General features: G+C 44.1%; 1 protein-coding gene across 1 annotated transcript in view; it reads right to left on the reverse strand.

Moving 5' to 3' along the window:
* Window positions 1–591: 591 nt before the first annotated feature.
* Window positions 592–18,061, reverse strand: part of LOC120044075 (delphilin-like) — a 25,367-nt gene continuing 7,897 nt past the window's right edge. The window contains exons 6-16 of the mRNA XM_038988663.1: window positions 15,864–16,195; window positions 6,983–9,136; window positions 6,382–6,469; window positions 5,784–5,861; window positions 5,403–5,599; window positions 2,336–2,491; window positions 1,862–1,951; window positions 1,616–1,745; window positions 1,270–1,388; window positions 814–978; window positions 592–675 (exon numbers count right to left, since the gene is read on the reverse strand). Coding sequence (XP_038844591.1) covers window positions 592–675; window positions 814–978; window positions 1,270–1,388; window positions 1,616–1,745; window positions 1,862–1,951; window positions 2,336–2,491; window positions 5,403–5,599; window positions 5,784–5,861; window positions 6,382–6,469; window positions 6,983–9,136; window positions 15,864–16,195 — 3,593 coding nt within the window. The remainder of the gene's footprint in view (window positions 676–813; window positions 979–1,269; window positions 1,389–1,615; window positions 1,746–1,861; window positions 1,952–2,335; window positions 2,492–5,402; window positions 5,600–5,783; window positions 5,862–6,381; window positions 6,470–6,982; window positions 9,137–15,863; window positions 16,196–18,061) is intronic.

An 18,061-nucleotide genomic window follows, 5' to 3' on the forward strand; every position in this document is an offset into this window, starting at 1 on the left:
TTTAGCAATAATAGTTTAAATCTGTATATCTCTCAAAACGATCCAGTATTCTGTTTACCACTGCTGATCATGTTCTGTAGACTTAATCTTTCTAGCCTATAATTGTATCATACATTCATATACAGTATATCAGACAGCTGGGTTCAAATAGTTACTGATGTCAGTCTCTTTCCTATTCCATTTCATGAATCTTTGCATTTATATAAATGGTATAACATTTTTATTTACAAATATATAAAAAGCAAAACCATTGATCCAGTATAGCTTAATTTGTCTGTTCCAGAGGAACACTCTATAGCCATGAAATATACAAAGTTTGAGGTGTTAAACTAGCTGGACATTCAAACTACACTGTCACGTATTAAAGCCCTGTATGCTCAACTCTGCAGACAACCTAATTCCCACAATATAAATATCTTGAATTACAAAAATTGAAATACTATGAGTGTGTTTGTGTGTGTGTGTTTGTGCATGTATGTGGATTTTCGCATGCGCTCCTGTCCGTGTGTGTGAGAGAGAGATAGAGAGTGTGTGTGTGTCTGCCTGCCTGTCTGCCTGCCTGCCTGCCAACCCTTCTTCCTGTCTCTCTGTTCACCAGGCCAGGGGTGAGGCCATTCTTGGGCTCCTGGGACTCCTAGGAGCGTTCTCATTGGCCTGGTTCTCACTAAGAGCTTTCTGAAAAACAACAATAAAACATTGTCAGACAAGACAAAAACATGCAGTACCATTACTACTACCGTCTTGATAGCACTTCTTGATAGCACTACATACTTGTCTATTTCAGAGGTCTCTTTCAAACTCTAGGCGGTTCACCTCAAACTTGGCGAGGAACTCAGTGAATATCCCAAAGAATGCCTCTGTGTTGGTGGCTTGGCTGTCCTCTCCGAAGAAGGAGGCTGTCTTGGACCACTCCTCCATGGCCCTCTGCTGCAGGGACTCCAGAGACTGTAGTGCTGGGTGGATGTTCTCCAGGAAGCCCTGCTCATAGGGAAGTCAAGGATACAACAGCCAGAGGTAGGAGCTACAGTACATATTGGTGGTGGATGGGGTGAGAGACCCCCATGTAAAGGGCTATTTTACAGTATGCATACTCTCACACCTGTGAATATAGAAGCCTGTAATGAATTATGTAATGAATCTTTCTCTCTCTCTCTCTCTCGGTCTCTCTTTCTCTCTCTCTCTCTCTCTCTCGCTGTCTCTGTCTCTGTCTCTGTCTCTCTGTCTCTCTGTCTCTCTATCTCTCTCTCTCAGGTTAGTTGTGAAAGATACACTCATGACTGCAGTGAAGCGGTCGTCTGCTGTAGCAGGCATTTTCTGGCAGGCAGATCGGATGTCCTGGATAGTGGTGTGAAGGTCATTCAGGTCAGATGTGATGGTCCTCTGGTTCACTACAGAGAGTGAGAGAGTGAGATGGGAGAGAGAGAAAGAAAGAAAGAGAGAGCGGGGGGAAGAACAAAGGTGGAAGAGTGCTTATGGAAAAACAGGATTACATATTTAATCTATTCATTTACACGCAATAGGTAAACATTACATGTAACACAACATGCTGTACATGAAACACTACACCCGACACACAAAAGAAAATGCACACATGAAAAAACTGCTACTCATTTACCTTTGGCTGCCAGGGGAACCGTGGTGAGGTCCTTGGCAAAATCCAGGACGTTGGGAAAGTGAAGACACAGTGACTTGACGAGGATGTGCAGAAACGTAGATTTCCCATCCACTGTTTTTGTGGTGCCGAGCTACAAGAAACAGTAGTGCATTAGTAACAGTGTCCGTGGGTTAACAACAGTGAAGTAACAACAGTGAAGTAAAGAAATGTCATAGGAATACAGGCCAATATCCCAGAGGAGCTTACCTCAGTGAGGAAGTTGATCTTAAACCCGGTGGTTTTGTTGCCGGTCTTAGGCTGACCGTTGTTCAGATAGTTCCCCATCGCCAGCACAAACTAAGGAAATATCCGACACAGTTAGCATATAGCTTGTATTTAGTTTAGGATTGAAACAGCAACATGACCACTTTAAGGCTAAACATTACCCACAATAACACTATATTTCCCACTCAGGGAAGAAAGATGAAAGCCTCCTGTTCATTGCTGTTTAGGTGTTTGGTCTTTGGGCTACTGCCTCTCCTTAACCTTCCTGGTGTATCTGGGGCTCAAGCTAAAACGCTGGTCAAGCCAAACAAATGCATTTCTATTCTCTCCATTCGTAGCACCGAATGAGACTGTTATTGGTTGTATCTTATCAGAATCATGCTGGCGGGTGACAAGTTGAAGAAGTTGCATTGCTCCTCCTAGTGATTGTACACATCAGAGTGCATAACTGTAAACCTCCAGTATCTTGGCCAGTTTCTTGCTGGTCTTGAGCTCCATGGAGGCGTTGAAGATGCAGTCGTAGCCCCCCCTCATCTCCTCTGTCTTCTCCTGCAGGGTGCTTTTGAAGTGGAGGCTTCTCAGACGAGTCTTGTACTCTGGTACTGACAGCATCTATGACATTATGCACACACACACACACACACATGCAAACACACACAATTACAAACGAGGAAACAGAAAACCAGCAACAACACCTACAAAATAACCAAGCTCTCATTCTATGACTGTGAGCAACTAACAAACCCTACTACTACTACTTCTATTACTACTACTACTTCTGCTACTACTACTACTTCTGCTGCCATTACTACTTCTACCTCTATTACTACTACTACTTCTGCTACTACTACTACTTCTGCTGCCACTACTACTACTACTACTACTTCTATTTATACTACTACTACTACTACTTATATTACTACTACTACTTCTGCTGCCACTACTACTTCTACCTCTAGTACTACTACTACTTCTGCTACTACTACTACTTCTGCTGCCACTACTACTACTACTACTTCTATTTATACTACTACTACTACTACTTCTATTACTACTACTACTTCTGCTGCCATTACTACTTCTACCTCTATTACTACTACTACTTCTGCTACTACTACTACTTCTGCTGCCACTACTACTACTACTACTACTTCTATTTATACTACTACTACTACTACTTATATTACTACTACTACTTCTGCTGCCACTACTACTTCTACCTCTAGTACTACTACTACTTCTGCTACTACTACTACTTCTGCTGCCACTACTACTACTACTACTTCTATTTATACTACTACTACTACTACTTCTATTACTACTACTACTTCTGCTGCCACTACTACTTCTACCTCTATTACTATTACTACTTCTGCTACTACTACTACTTCTGCTGCCACTACTACTACAACTACTTCTATTTATACTACTACTACTACTACTACTTCTATTACTACTACTACTTCTGCTGCCACTACTACTACTACTACTTCTATTTATACTACTACTACTACTACTACTTCTATTACTACTACTACTTCTGCTGCCACTACTACTTCTACCTCTATTACTATTACTACTTCTGCTACTACTACTACTTCTGCTGCCACTACTACTACAACTACTTCTATTTATACTACTACTACTACTACTTCTATTACTACTACTACTTCTGCTGCCACTACTACTACTACTACTACTTCTATTTATACTACTACTACTTCTATTACTACTACTACTTCTGCTGCCACTACTACTACTACTTCTATTTATACTATTACTACTACTACTACTACTTCTATTACTACTACTACTTCTGCTGCCACTACTACTACTACTTCTATTTATACTACTACTACTACTACTACTTCTATTACTACTACTACTTCTGCTGCCACTACTACTTCTATTTATACTACTACTACTACTACTTCTATTTATACTACTACTTATATTACTACTACTTATATTCCCACTACTATTCCTACTACTACTACTATTCCTACTACTACTACTATTTCTATTTATACTACTACTACTGCTACTTCTATTTATACTACTACTTATATTACTACTACTTCTATTCCTACTACTATTCCTACTACTACTACTATTCCTACTACTACTACTATTTCTACTTCTACTACTATTCCTACTACTACTACTAGTTCTATTTATACTACTACTACTGCTACTTCTATTTATACTACTACTTCTATTCCTACTACTATTCCTACTACTACTACTATTTCTACTTCTACTACTATTCCTACTACTACTACTAGTTCTATTTATACTACTACTGCTGCTGCTACTACTACTACAACAACAACAACTACTAATTATACTACTACTACTACCACTACTACTACCACTACCACTACTAATACTACCAGTGGTGGAAAAAGTACCCAATTTTCATACTTGAGTAAAAGATACCTTAATAGAAAATCAGTTAAAGTCTAAAGGTATGTGGTTTTAAATATACTTAAGTATCAAAAGTAAATGTCATTGCTAAAATATACTTAAGTAACACAAATGCTTAGTCTGTAAATGATGAGTGTTGGAAGTGCCCCTGGCTATCCGTAAAAAAAAAACAAGACAATTATGCCGCCTGGTTTGCTTTATATAAGGAATTTGAAATGTATTTATACTTTAACTTTGAATGTTGAGACTTGAGTATTGATGGATTCTGGGTACTAACTCCTAAACTTTGAATAGGGTTAATAATCAGGTATCCTATTGAAATATTGGGTGCTTAGGTTTAGAGGGTCTACACCAGAAGTTAATGGTTATCTGTAGGAGGAAGGTATATATTGTGTGCGATTAAGCTTGGAATGTGCTGAGTGCAGGGAAAGTGATCACGTGGCAGGCATTGATAAGGGGAGAGAGCCATGGATTAGTGATGAAGGGTACGAGGTCAGGTGAGGTCACGTTAAGAGAGAAAGAAAAGTTTATGGCCGTATCACTTAGTTTCCTGCCTAGCAGTAAAGATACAATGTTCGTTCAGATGTGTAGGAGGAGACTCAGCATAGGAGAAAGGGTTAAATATCAGTGCTTGTGTGAACAATGTCTTTGTCTAATGCAGCTGTATTGATCCTCTGAGAAGAATTAACTTAGTTTGCGCTTTCATAGTGTCCGTTGTGTTTTTACTCTGAGAATTAGAACCTAACAGTATCAAAAGTAAATATCATTGCTAAAATATACTTAAGTATATTTGAAGTATATTTCAAATTCCTTATATAAAGTAAACCAGACCAGATCAGAGGCAGTAGGGATGACCAGGGATGTTGTGTGTGAATTAGACTATTTTCCTGTACATCATTTTCTTTGGGAATGTAGTGAAGTAAAAGTAAAAGTAGTCAAAAATATAAATAGTAAAGTACAAATATTCAAAAAACTACTTATGTAGTACTTTCAAGTATTTTTACTTAAGTACTTTACACCACTGAGTACTACTACTACTACTACTACTTTCACCCACAGTATGAGCCTCCTCCTCCCTGCAGTCTAGGCCCAGTACCTGTAGTACAAACTGGTCAGGCTCGCTGAGTTTGGCTGGGTCCTCGCTGAACTGTTCATACTGCTTGACCTCCTCTGCGTCGGGGGCGTACAGCAGCAGCTGCTTGATGTGGGTCGGCTCCAGCCGCTCTGTGGCCATGGTCATCAGCACCTGGCGTAGTTCGCCCGGGGACAGCTTCAAGTGGGCAATCAGGATGGCTGGAGGTCAGGGGTCAGAAGATCAAAGGGTCAAATATCCGAGGCCACAGTAACAGTGTAACATAGTCTCATGGTTTCAGTCAACACAGACTATATTAGAACAATAACATAAGATCTGAAGTGCAGTGTAACACAGCCTGGAACAATGTAGCGTCCCCCTTGTGTTCTCCACTCTCATACTTACATGCGTTGTAGGCCTTCTTATGGGACAGAATCTCAACTATGTCTTTCTTCTTGAAGGTCTCCGACTGAAGGGCTGGGTCTGGAAGAGAAACTGACACAGAACATAATGTGGGAAACATGAGGGAAACAGAGAAACATGAGAAGAGGCAGAAAGACAAAGTGATTGACACAGAGAGGGAGAGGCAGACAGGAAGAGTGTGAAGACAAAGATCAAGGGATAAAGAGACTGCTAAGGAGCAGAAAATGTCCATATCAGGATTTTCAATGTATTTCTAAATACATCATTTCAAGTATTGGACTTAAATGGGTCAGTGAAGTGCCTATGGCGGTAACGCTGCTGTCGTTCGTCAGAGGGACCACTGATCAAAAGCAAATCAGAACCATGGTGGGCTTCACACACATTGCTCAAGATGAAGAAGGATTCATATTAGACCCACTAGGCAAGAACTGACTGGTGGTGGTATGTACATGGTTTTGTGGAAGAAACTTCCACACGGTCAGTATGTGCAAACATACTGTATGCACACTAACATATGCATGATGCACGCATACACACAAACAGCCACATTCACATACACACGTGGGCACATTATACTCACTGGGGTTCTTTTGTGTCCCAAAGTGCAGTTCCAGATCCAGATACTTCACCATGTCATTCAGTTTGTCATAATCCGAGTCCTCCCCCAGCTACAACACCCAGATTAAAAACAGCCATTATGTACATTATGCACCATCTACTCATTAAGTTCAAGCTCATGCTTGTCATTTCAGAAATTGACTGCTGATTATTTTTATTTTTATGGAACTGTTGGAAATCAGAAAACCTGTCCCAACCTTGACTAACTCAGCTGTCGCAACCCCGACCAACTCACCTGTCCAAACCCTGACTAACTCCCGTCCAAACTGTGGCTGACATACCTGTCCCAATCCTGACTAACCTACCTGTCCCCATCCAACCTCACCTAACAAAGTTCACCTTTCCCACCCTGACTAATACACCTGTCCAAACCCTGACTAACTCGACTGTCCCAATCCTGACTAACTCACCTGTCCCCATCCAGCCTCACCTAACAAAGTTCACCTTTCCCACCCTGACTAACACACCTGTCCAAACCCTGACTAACTCGACTGTCCCAATCCTGACTAACTCACCTGTCTCAATGCTGACTAACTCATCTATCCAATATGTGACTAACTCACCTGTCCCCAGATGGTGCCCTCAGAGTTCTCCACCTGTTCCCAGCGCAGCCTCTTTACACTCATATGATTGGAGTCCATCCTCGGAAGGCCTGGGCGAGGCAGTGGAGGAGGGGTTCCAGGAGGGGGCAGGGGCGGAGGAGGAGGGGGCTCCTGTTTCCCCAACTGGTCCAAGTTATTCTGGGACTGGGAATGCTGCTTGGGCTGAGGTTGGGGCTGGGGTTGGTGGTGGGAGTGGGAGTGGTGGTGAGACTGGGATTGACTGAATAGCCGCTGGGAAGGCTGGGACTGAGGACGACCCTGGTTGGAGGGGTGGACCTGGTGGGTTTGGTGGGGTTGGTGTTGGGGCAGAGGCTGGAAGGTGGACAGGGTGGGCTGGTGGGGTGGAAGGGGCTGGAAGGTGGACAAGGTGGGCTGGGGGTGGTGGCGCTGCTGGGTGGGCTGGTGGATTAGGTGGATCTGGTGGAGCTCTGGCTGTGTGGGCTGGGGAGGGACCTGGTGGTGGATGTGCTGGATCTGGGGAGTGTGGTGGTAAGTCTGCTGGATGGAGTGGGGACGCTGGGGGGATGGCTGGTGAGTGCGATGAGACTTGAGAGATTGACGAATCTGTTGACCCTGGTGGCTGTCCTGGGAAGATGGGTGAGTCTGATGGCTCTGAAGAGACTGGTGGATCTCCTGATCCAGTTGTACGGGTAGTGAAGCAGGCTGATCTTGGTGGATCTGATGAGCTTGGTGAAGGAGCTCCGTGGATGAGAGGTGCTGCTGGATCTGATGAGCTTGGTGAAGGAGCTCTGTGGATGAGTGGTGAGGTTGGTGAAGAAGTTCCATGGAGGAGTGGTGCTGCTGGACCCGATGAGCTTGGTGAAGGAGCTCCATGGAGGAGTGGTGCTGCTGGACTTGTTGAGCTTGGTGAAGGAATTCCATGGAGGAGTGGTGCTGCTGGACCTGATGAGCTTGGTGAAGGAGCTCCATGGAGGAGTGGTGCTGCTGGACCTGCTGAGCTTGGTGAAGGAGCTCCATAGAGGAGTGGTGCTGCTGGGCCTGCTGAGCTTGGTGAAGGAGCTCCATGGATGAGTGATGTGACTGTGTATGAATACTCTGATAGATTGCCTCCGAGTACTGACTCTGTTGATCTGGATGGACAGGGGAATGGCCTGGGGGATTGTGAGGTGATGTGGCTGAGTGAGTCTGACGACGGCTCTGACGACGAGTCTGTTGTTGAGCTTGGTGCATCTGGTAGAGTGAGGGGTCTGGGTGGTTTGGGAGGTCTGGATGGGTGTGGGCTGCCTCTGGAGAGGGGAGGGGGGGCAGGGACTGGTGAAGCTGCTGCAGGGGGTGTGCTTTGTGCGAGGACTGGGCAGGCAGTGACTGGTGCCCCTGGTAAATATTTTGCTCCTGGTACGCTTGTTGCTCCTGGTATGATTGATGCTTCTGTAACGCTTGTTGTTCTTGATGTGCTTGTTGCTCCTGGTAAGCTTGTCGCTCCTGGTAAGCTTGTTCCTCCTGGTAAGCTTGTTGCTCATGGAATGCTTGTTGTTCCTGGTACGCTTGTTGTGCTTGTTGCTCCTGGTAAGTTTTTTGTTCCTGAAACGCTTGTTGCTTCTGGAATGCGCGTTGCTCCTGGTACACTTGTCGCTCCTGGTACGCTTGTTGCACTTGTTGGTCCTGGTAAGCTTGTTGGTCCTGAAACGCTTGTTGGTCCTGGTAAGCTTGTTGTTCCTGGTAAGCTTGTTGCTCCTGGTACGCATTTTGTTCCTGCATTGCGGCGTGGGCTAGCAGGTCCTCCCGGGTGGGAAGCACCTTGTGAATGGACTGGCGTTTGGGCGGTGGGTTGGAGCGAGGAGGAGGGGGCGGAGGTGGCCCGTGGTGGCGGCGGAAAGGCAGTTGTATTCTGGGAGACTGTTCAGGGGTGGCGGTATAGCTTGGGGGTAGAGGAGGATCATTGAATTGGATGGGCGGAGGTGGCGGGGGAGTCATGGGGGGAGGGGGTATGTGTTCTGAGGAGGAGGAGTAGGTGAGGGAGGAGGCGTCCTCTCCGCTGCTGCCCTGGCACTCACTGGGGCTGCTCAGCTCAGGGGGTATTATGAAACCCCCATCTCCATCTTCATCATCCACCTCCACCTCCTCATCCTCATCCTCATCATCTGGGAAGCTCATCTGGACAACATCCTGGCATTACCACCAATCACATAGATTCATTAAGGCTTGGGCCATTGATCCAGTGTAATTTATAGTCTTATGTGCTTTACGGTAGAGTTTCTTGATAGAAAAACACAAATCATATATACTAAAAACAGAAAAACAATGTTTTAAGTGAGAAGTAGGCATTGGCCTGAAGCCGAAAAAGAAATGCACATGAGCACCACAATGCCTACTCCACCCATGCTCTACCAAGGTTTTCCAGCATATAGCTTTGACCTACCACATTTCTCTGGTTTTTAAACCAGAAGGTGATTATAGAAAACTATACAACATTTCCACACTCAAAAGGTGTCTTTTGAAAATGTAACTTGCAATTCAAATGATAAAAAAAGAAGTGTTTTGTCTCACATAATTTGTTGTCCAGGGTCTAGAGAACTTTGAAACACGAGCAATGGACATTGGACTGGTGGAAATCTGTCCTTTGGTCCAAATTTGAGATTTTTGGTTCTAACCGCCGTGTCTTTGTGAGACGCAGAGTGGGTGAATGGATGATCTCCGCATGTGTGGTTCCCACCATGAAGCATTGAGGAGGAGGTGTGATGGTGCTTTGCTGGTGACACTGTCAGTGATTTTTTTATTTATTCAAGGAACACTTGACTAGCATGGCTACCACAGTATTCTGCAGTGATACGCCATCCCATCTGGTTTGCGCTTACTGGGACTATCATTTGTTTTTCAACAGGACAATGACCCAACACACCTCCAGGCTGTGTAAGGGCTATTTGACCAAGAAGGAGAGTGATGGAGTGCTGCATCAGATGACCTTCTTCTTAAAAGTTAATTTGTGGAATTTCTTTCATTCATAATGTGTTTGAGCCAATCAGTTGTGTTGTGACAAGGTGGGTGGGGGGGGGGGGGGGTATACAGAAGATAGCCCTACCAAGTCCATATTATGGCAAGAACAGCTCAAATAAGCAAAGAGAAACAACAGTCCATCATTACTTTCAGACATGGTCAGTCAATACGGAAAATGTCAAGAACTTTAAGGCACACTTAACCAGCATGCCTACCACAGCATTCTGCAGCGATACACCATCCGATCTGGTTTGGGCTTAGTAGGACTATCATTTGTTTTTCAGCAGAACAATGACCCAACACACCTCCAGGCTGAGTAAGGGCTATTTTATCAAGAAGGAGAGTGATGGAGTGCTGCATCAGATGACCTGGACTCCACAATCACCCAACCTCAATCAAATTGAGATGGTTTGGGATGAGTCGGACCACAGGGGGAAGGAAAAGTAGCCAACAAGTGCTCAGCATATGTGAGAACTCCTTTAAGTCTGTTATGTTTTTTTTGGTTACTACATGATTCCATATGTGTTATTTCATAGTTTTGATGTCTTCAATATTATTCTACAACGTAGAAAATAGTAAAACTAAAGAAAAACCCTTGAATGAGTAGGTGTTCAAAAATGTTGGACCGGTAGTGTATGTGGGAACTCCTTCAAGACTGTTGGAAAAGCATTCCAGGTGTATCTGGTTGAGAGAATGCCAAGAATGTGCAAAGCTGTCATCAATGCAAAGGGTGACTACTTTGAAGAATCTCAAATATAAAATATATTTTGAATTGTTTAACACTTTTTTTGTTACTACATGATTCCATATGTGTTATTTCATAGTTGTGATGTCTTCACTATTCTACAATGTAGAAAATATTAAACAATAAAGAAAAACCCTTGAATGAGTAGACATGTCCATACTTTTGACTGGTACTGAATATACACACACTGAGTATACCAAACATTAGGAACAGCCCCATTAAGGATGATAGCTTTCACCTTGATTCACCTGGTCAGTCTATGAAATTGAAAGAGCACGTGTTCTTAATGTTTTGTATACTCAGTATATATACATGTACAGTCGTGGCCAAAAGTTTTGAGAATGACACAAAAATAAATTTTCACAGTCTGCTGCCTCAGTTTGTATGATGGCAATTTGCATATACTTCAGAATGTTATGAAGAGTGATCAGATGAATTGCAATTAATTGAAAAGTCCCTCTTTGCCATGCAAATTAACTGAATCCCCCAAAAACATTTCCACTGCATTTCAGCCCTGCCACAAAAGGACCAGCCTGACATCATGTCAGTGATTCTCTCGTTAACACAGGTGTGAGTGTTGACGAGGACAAGGCTGGAGATCACTCTGTCATGCTGATTGAGTTTGAATAACAGACTGGAAGCTTCAAAAGGAGGGTGGTGCTTGGAATCATTGTTCTTCCTCTGTCAACCATGGTTACCTGCAAGGAAACATGTGCCGTCATCATTGCTTTGCACAAAAAGGGCTTCACAGGCAAGGATATTGCTACCAGTAAGATTGCACCTAAATCAATCATTTATCAGATCATCAAGAACTTCAAGGAGAGTGGTTCAATTGTTGTGAAGAAGGCTTCAGGTCGCCCAAGAAAGTCCAGCAAGCGCCAGGACCGTCTCCTAAAGTTGATTCAGCTGCTGGATCGGGGCACCACCAGTACAGAGCTTGCTCAGGAATGGCAGCAGGCAGGTGTGAGTGCATCTGCACGCACAGGGAGGCGAAGACTTTTGGAGGATGGCCTGGTGTCAAGAAGGGCAGCAAAGAAGCCATTCTCTCCAGGAAAAACATCAGGGACAGACTGATATTCTGCAAAAGGTACAGGGATTGGACTGCTGAGGACTGGGGTAAAGTCATTTTCTCTGATGAATCCCATTTCCGATTGTTTGGGGTATCTGGAAAAAAGCTTGTCCGGAGAAGACAAGGTGAGCGCTACCATCAGTCCTGTGTCATGCCAACAGTAAAGCATCCTGAGACCATTCATGTGTGGGGTTGCTGCTCAGCCAAGGGAGTGGGCTCACTCACAATTTTGCCTAAGAACACAGCCATGAATAAAGAATGGTACCAACACACCCTCCGATAGCAACTTCTCCCAACCATCCTGGAACAGTTTGGTGACAAACAATGCTTTTTCCAGCACGATGGAGCACCTTGCCATAAGGAAAAAGTGATAACTAAGTGGCTCAGGGAACAAAACATCAATATTTTGGGTCCATGGCCAGGAAACTCCCCAGACCTTAATCCCATTGAGAATTTGTGGTCAATCCTCAAGAGGCGGATGGACAAACAAAAACCCACAAATTCTGACAAACTTCAAGCATTGATTACGCAAGAATGGGCTGCCATCAGTCAGGATGTGGCCAAGAAGAAAATTGACAGCATGCCAGGGCGGATTGCAGAGGTCTTGAAAAAGAAGGGTCAACACTGCAAATATTGACTCTTTGCATCAACTTCATGTAATTGTCAATAAAAGCCTTTGAAACTTATGAAATGCTTGTAATTATACTTCAGTATTCCATAGTAACATCTGACAAAAATATCAAAAGACACTGAAGCAGCAAACTTTGTGAAAGTTTATATTTGTGTCATTCTCAAAACTTTTGTCCACGACTGTATACACAGTGAGCTCCAAAAGCATTGGGACAGTGACACTTTTTTGTTGTTGTTTTGGCTCTGTACTCAATCCCCTGTTATTGAAATGGTGAGAGGTTTGCATGTCTTGGGGGTATGATATTTGTGTATCTTTCTCACTCATCATTATTCATGATTCAAATAGTCCTATCTATAATCATGGTAGAATCCACATTAATGTAGAAGTGTTTAGAAACATATTAGATTCTTATTTATATTAAAACTAACTCCAAAATGACAACAAATGTATAGAGTCACAAGCTTGATGTATTTATTGCGTGCTATGAATATGGGACCAAATACTTAACTTTTGCCTACTTTAATACACATATAAGTGAATATGTCCCAATAATGGGGGGACTATGAACAAAAAGTGCTGTAATTTCTAAACGGTTCACCTAATATGTATGAAAATACCCTCACAATAAAGCTGACAGTCTGTGACTTTAAACTCATAGTCACTGTATCATTTCAAATCAAAAGTGCCAAAACAACACAAAATGTGTCATTCTCCCAATACTTTTGGACCTTAAAAGGGTAGTGGAGTGGGATTAGTGTGGTGTGTGAAGAATCCAATACTTTAACCTGTACGCGGTACACATTTTTTTTTTTAAATTGTATCTTTATTTAACTAGGCAAGTCAGTTAAGAACTAATTCTTATTTTCAATGATGGCCTAGGAACAGTGGGTTAACTGCCTTGTTCAGGGGCAGAACGACAGATTTTTACCTTGTCAGCTCGAGGATTCGATCTTGCAACCTTTCGGTTACTAGTCCAATGCTCTAACCACTAGGCTACCTGCCGCCCCAAATCCTGTTATTGTGGGAGCACCTCCTCTAAGAGTATGAATTAGAATGTTTGAGAAGGTTTGAATCCTAAGAAACCTGCACACACATTCTTTACAGTACAATAGACCAGCATAGCTACTGTAGTAGGTCAAAGCTGTGTGCTGGAGAACCTTGGTAGAGCATGGGTGGAGTAGGCATTGTGGTGCTGGAAAACCTTGGTAGAGCATGGGTGGAGTAGGCATTGTGGTGCTGGAAAACCTTGGTAGAGCATGGGTGGAGTAGGCATTGTGGTGCTGGAAAACCTTGGTAGAGCATGGGTGGAGTAGGCATTGTGGTGCTGGAAAACCTTGGTAGAGCATGGGTGGAGTAGGCATTGTTTTGCTTGTGAATTTCCTTTATTTTTCGGCTTCAAACCAATGCCTACTTCTCACTTAAAACATATTTTTTGTTTTTAATATTTTTTGTTTTTAATATATATATTATATATACACACACACATATATACACACATATATATACACACATGTATTTATATATATATACCCAGTTGAAGTCAGAAGTTTACATACACCTTAGCCAAATACATTTAAACTCAGTTTTCACAATTCCTGACATTTAATCTTAGGAAAAATTCATTTTCTTAGGTCAGTTAGGATCACCACTATATTTCAAGAATGTGAAATGTCAGAATAATAGTGGAGAGAATTATTTATTTCATCACATTACCAGTGGGTCAGAAGTTTACATACACTCAATTATTATTTGGTAGCATTGCCTTGAAATGGTTTAACTTGGGTGAAAACGTTTCAGATAGCCTTCCACAAGCTTCCCGCAATAAGTTGGGTGAATTTCCTCCTGACAGAGCTGGTGTAACTGAGTCAGGTTTGATGGCCTCCTTGCTCGCACACGCTTTTTCAATTCTGCCCACAAATGTTCTATGGGATTGAGGTCAGGGCTTTGTGATGGCCACTCCAATACCTTGACTTTGTTCTCCTTAAGCCATTTTGCCACAACTTTGGAAGTATGCTTGGGGTCATTGTCCATTTGGAAGACCCATTTGCGACCAAGCTTTAACTTCCTGACTGATGTCTTGAGATGTTGCTTCAATATATCCACAAAATTTTCCTTCCACTTGATGCCATCTATTTTGTGAAGTGCACCAGTCCCTCCTGCAGCAAAGCACCCCCACAAGATGATGCTGCCACCCCCGTGCTTCACAGGTTGGGATGGGTTTTTCGGCTTGCAAGCATCCCCCCTTTTCCTTCAAACATAACGATGGTCATTATGGCCAAACAGATCTATTTTTGTTTCATCAGACCAGACGACATTTCTCCAAAAAGTACGATCTTTGTCCCCATTTGCAGTTGCAAACCGTAGTCTGGCTTTTTTATGGCTGTTTTGGAGCAGTGGCTTCTTCCTTGCTGAGCGGACTTTCACGTTATGTCGATATAGTACTAGTTTTACTGTGGATACAGATAGTTTTGTACCTGTTTCCTCCAGCATCTGGAGCATCCAGCATCCCCCAGCATTAGTCCGTCCCCTCGCCCCGACCCGGGCGCGAACCAGGGACCCTCTGCACACATCAACAACAGTCACCCACGAAGTATCGTTACCTATTGCTCCACAAAAGCCACGGCCCTTGCAGAGCAAGGGGAACCACTACTTCAAGGTCTCAAAGCGAGTGACGTAACCGATTGAAACGCTATTAGCGCGCACCACCGCTAACTAGCTAGCCATTTCACATCCGTTACACTCACCCCCCTTTCGACCTCCTCCTTTTCCGCAGCAACCAGTGATCCGGGTCAACAGCATCAATGTAACAGTTTAACTTTATGGCGTCCCCTCGCCCCGACTCGGGCGCAAACCAGGGCCCCTCTGCACACATCAACAACTGACACCCACGAAGCGTCGTTACCCATCGCTCCACAAAAGCTGCGGCTCTTGCAGAGCAAGGGGAACCACTACTTCAAGGTCTCAAAGCGAGTGACGTAACCGATTGAAACGCTATTAGCACCACCGCTAACTAGCTAGCCATTTCACATCCGTTACACATCTTCACAAGGTCCTTTGCTGACATCCTTTTATGTAATTTTCCAAGCTGTATAAAGGCACAGTCAACTTGGTGTATGTAAACTTCTGACCCACTGGAATTGTGATACAGTGAATTATAAGTGAAATAATCTGTCTGTTAAAAATTGTTGGAAAAATGACTTGTGTCATGCACAAAGTAGATGTCCTAACCGACTTGCCAAAACTATAGTTTGTTAACAAGAAATGTGTGGAGTGGTTGAAAAACGAGTTTTAATGACCCCAACCTAAGTGTATGTAAACTTCTGACTTCAACTGTATAAGTTATCACTAAAGTCATGCAAGACAAGCAGCTTACTGTTTTTTTCAAACATATCATAATCAACCATATAATGCTCTATACAGATGTGCATCTATACGACCCTACCTCCTCGTAGTCGTTTTCGGGTGACAGGAAGTCGTCTACAATGGCGACCCTCTGACCCAGCTGTTCGCTCAGTGCATCCAGGAACCGGTCTGTATCAGAGGAGCGCGGCGGATGAGAGAACGTGTAGCGCCTCTTATTGAGACGGGCGTGGGAGGGTGGGCTGGCGGGGTAGTCGGGAGGCGAGGGAGGGGGGCTGTCTAGGCTGATGTAGGGGTTGGACTCGGCACTGGTCTGGGAGGTGAGACCTGGGGGGTAGAACTGGACCGGCGCAGGGGGGCTAGGGAGGGGCTCCTGCCAGGCGGAGGGAGGTGGTGGGGGGCCCTTACGGCTACCTGTGGAGAGGAACAATGACATCACTGCTCCTGTAGAGAAGAACATCTACCATTACATTGATCAACTATTCTATTGACCAAGGGTTGTAGATCACGCTAATGCACCATACATGGTCTATTCATTTCTGCTGTTCTAACTATTTGGTTGAATGTTTTTATACCCAGTAGCTACCTGTGCTTGTGAACATATTCACACTCCACTGACTAACAGAGAGATAGGTGGACTCAACTCAAACTAGAAGATTACATGTGTCAGGCAAGCTGCAATTCAGATTTCAACCTGTTTGTAATGATGTTATTTTAACCAGATTTCAACCTGTTTGTATTGATGTTATTTTAACCAGATTTCAACCTGTTTGTATTGACGTTATTTTAACCAGATTTCAACCTGTTTGTAATAATGTCATATTTTTTTTTACCCCTTTTACTCCCCAATTTCGTGGTATCCAATTGGTAGTTACAGTCTTGTCTCATCGCTGCAACTCCCATACGGACTCAGGAGAGGCGAAGGTCGAGAGCCGTGCATCCTCCGAAACACAACCCGCACTGCTTCTTGACACAATGCCCACTTAACCCGGAAGCCAGTCGCACCAATGTGTCAGAGGTACAACTGGCGACCGTGTCAGCATGCACTGCGCCGGCCCGCCACAGAAGTCGCTAGTGCGCGAAGGTGACAAGGACTTCCCCTAACCCGGACGACGCTGGGCCAATTGTGCGGCACCCCATGGGTCTCCCGATCGGGGACAGCTGCGACAGAGCCTGGACTCGAACCCAGAATCTCTAGTTGCACAGCTAGCACTGCGATGCAGTGCCTTAGACCACTGCGCCACTCAGGAGGCCCTAATGATGTAATTGATTAACAACACTTCAAGTAAAGTGTTACCGATTGGAGTAGCTACCTGTGTTAGCGTGCATGGACGGAGAGCCTGCGTGTTCGAGGACCTCCAGCTCTACCAGACTGTCCGCCGGAGGAGGAGCGCGAGCCTTCAGAGACTTGGACCTCTTCCCTGAGTACACGTTCTCCAGCTCAGCATACACCGCAGACAGCTAGACAGAGAGAAGAAATGCCCTTTCATAACGACTCAGATAGAAGAGATAAAAGCCAGAAGATAATAGAATAGATAGATTTCCCCTAAGGAGGAAACAACCTAGATCAGTGGTCACTAGTCCTAGTTCCCAAGAGCCAATGAGGGCTTTTGTTTCAGCCTAACAGTGACACACCTGCTTGAATTAATGAGCCACTCACTGGGTCCTTGAGTAATTGAAGCCAGTGTGTTTTATAGTGCTGGACTAGAGGAAAAAGCTGCAGACCTGGACTAGTGACCACTGTTTTAGTCATCCTTATTCTAATATATCCCATTTAGCAGACGCTTTTGTCCAAAGCGACTTACAAGTCGGCTGGGGCCACTACTTTTACATATGGGTGGCCCCAGCGGGAATCGAACCCACGACGCTTGGCGTTGCAAGCGCCATGCTCTACCGACTGAGCCACACAGGACCACTTCTCTCAGTCTCACTTGGGTACCCACGTTGGTGAGGTTGTTGGGGGTCTCTGGGAGGGACGTCCCGTCTCCTGACTGTCTCTCTCCTGGAGCCAGCCTCATCCCCATCTCCACTGGATCAGTACGGATCCCTACAGGAAACATACTGCATTAGGTTTCAGCCATTCCAAAAAAGATGTCTTTCTCAATAGCCATTCACTTGACTGGGTAGCTTTAAGCAAAAGCTTCACCTAGTGTCAGAAATATTTATTTCATGCTACTTCTGACAATACTGATGATGATGGTGATAATAATGATGATGATGACATTGCCACTGATAGTAATGATGGTGCTACTTTTACTGGTGATGAAGATGATGATGAAG

The sequence above is a fragment of the Salvelinus namaycush genome, chromosome 3 (assembly GCF_016432855.1).
Source record: "Salvelinus namaycush isolate Seneca chromosome 3, SaNama_1.0, whole genome shotgun sequence".
NCBI lineage: Eukaryota > Metazoa > Chordata > Actinopteri > Salmoniformes > Salmonidae > Salvelinus > Salvelinus namaycush.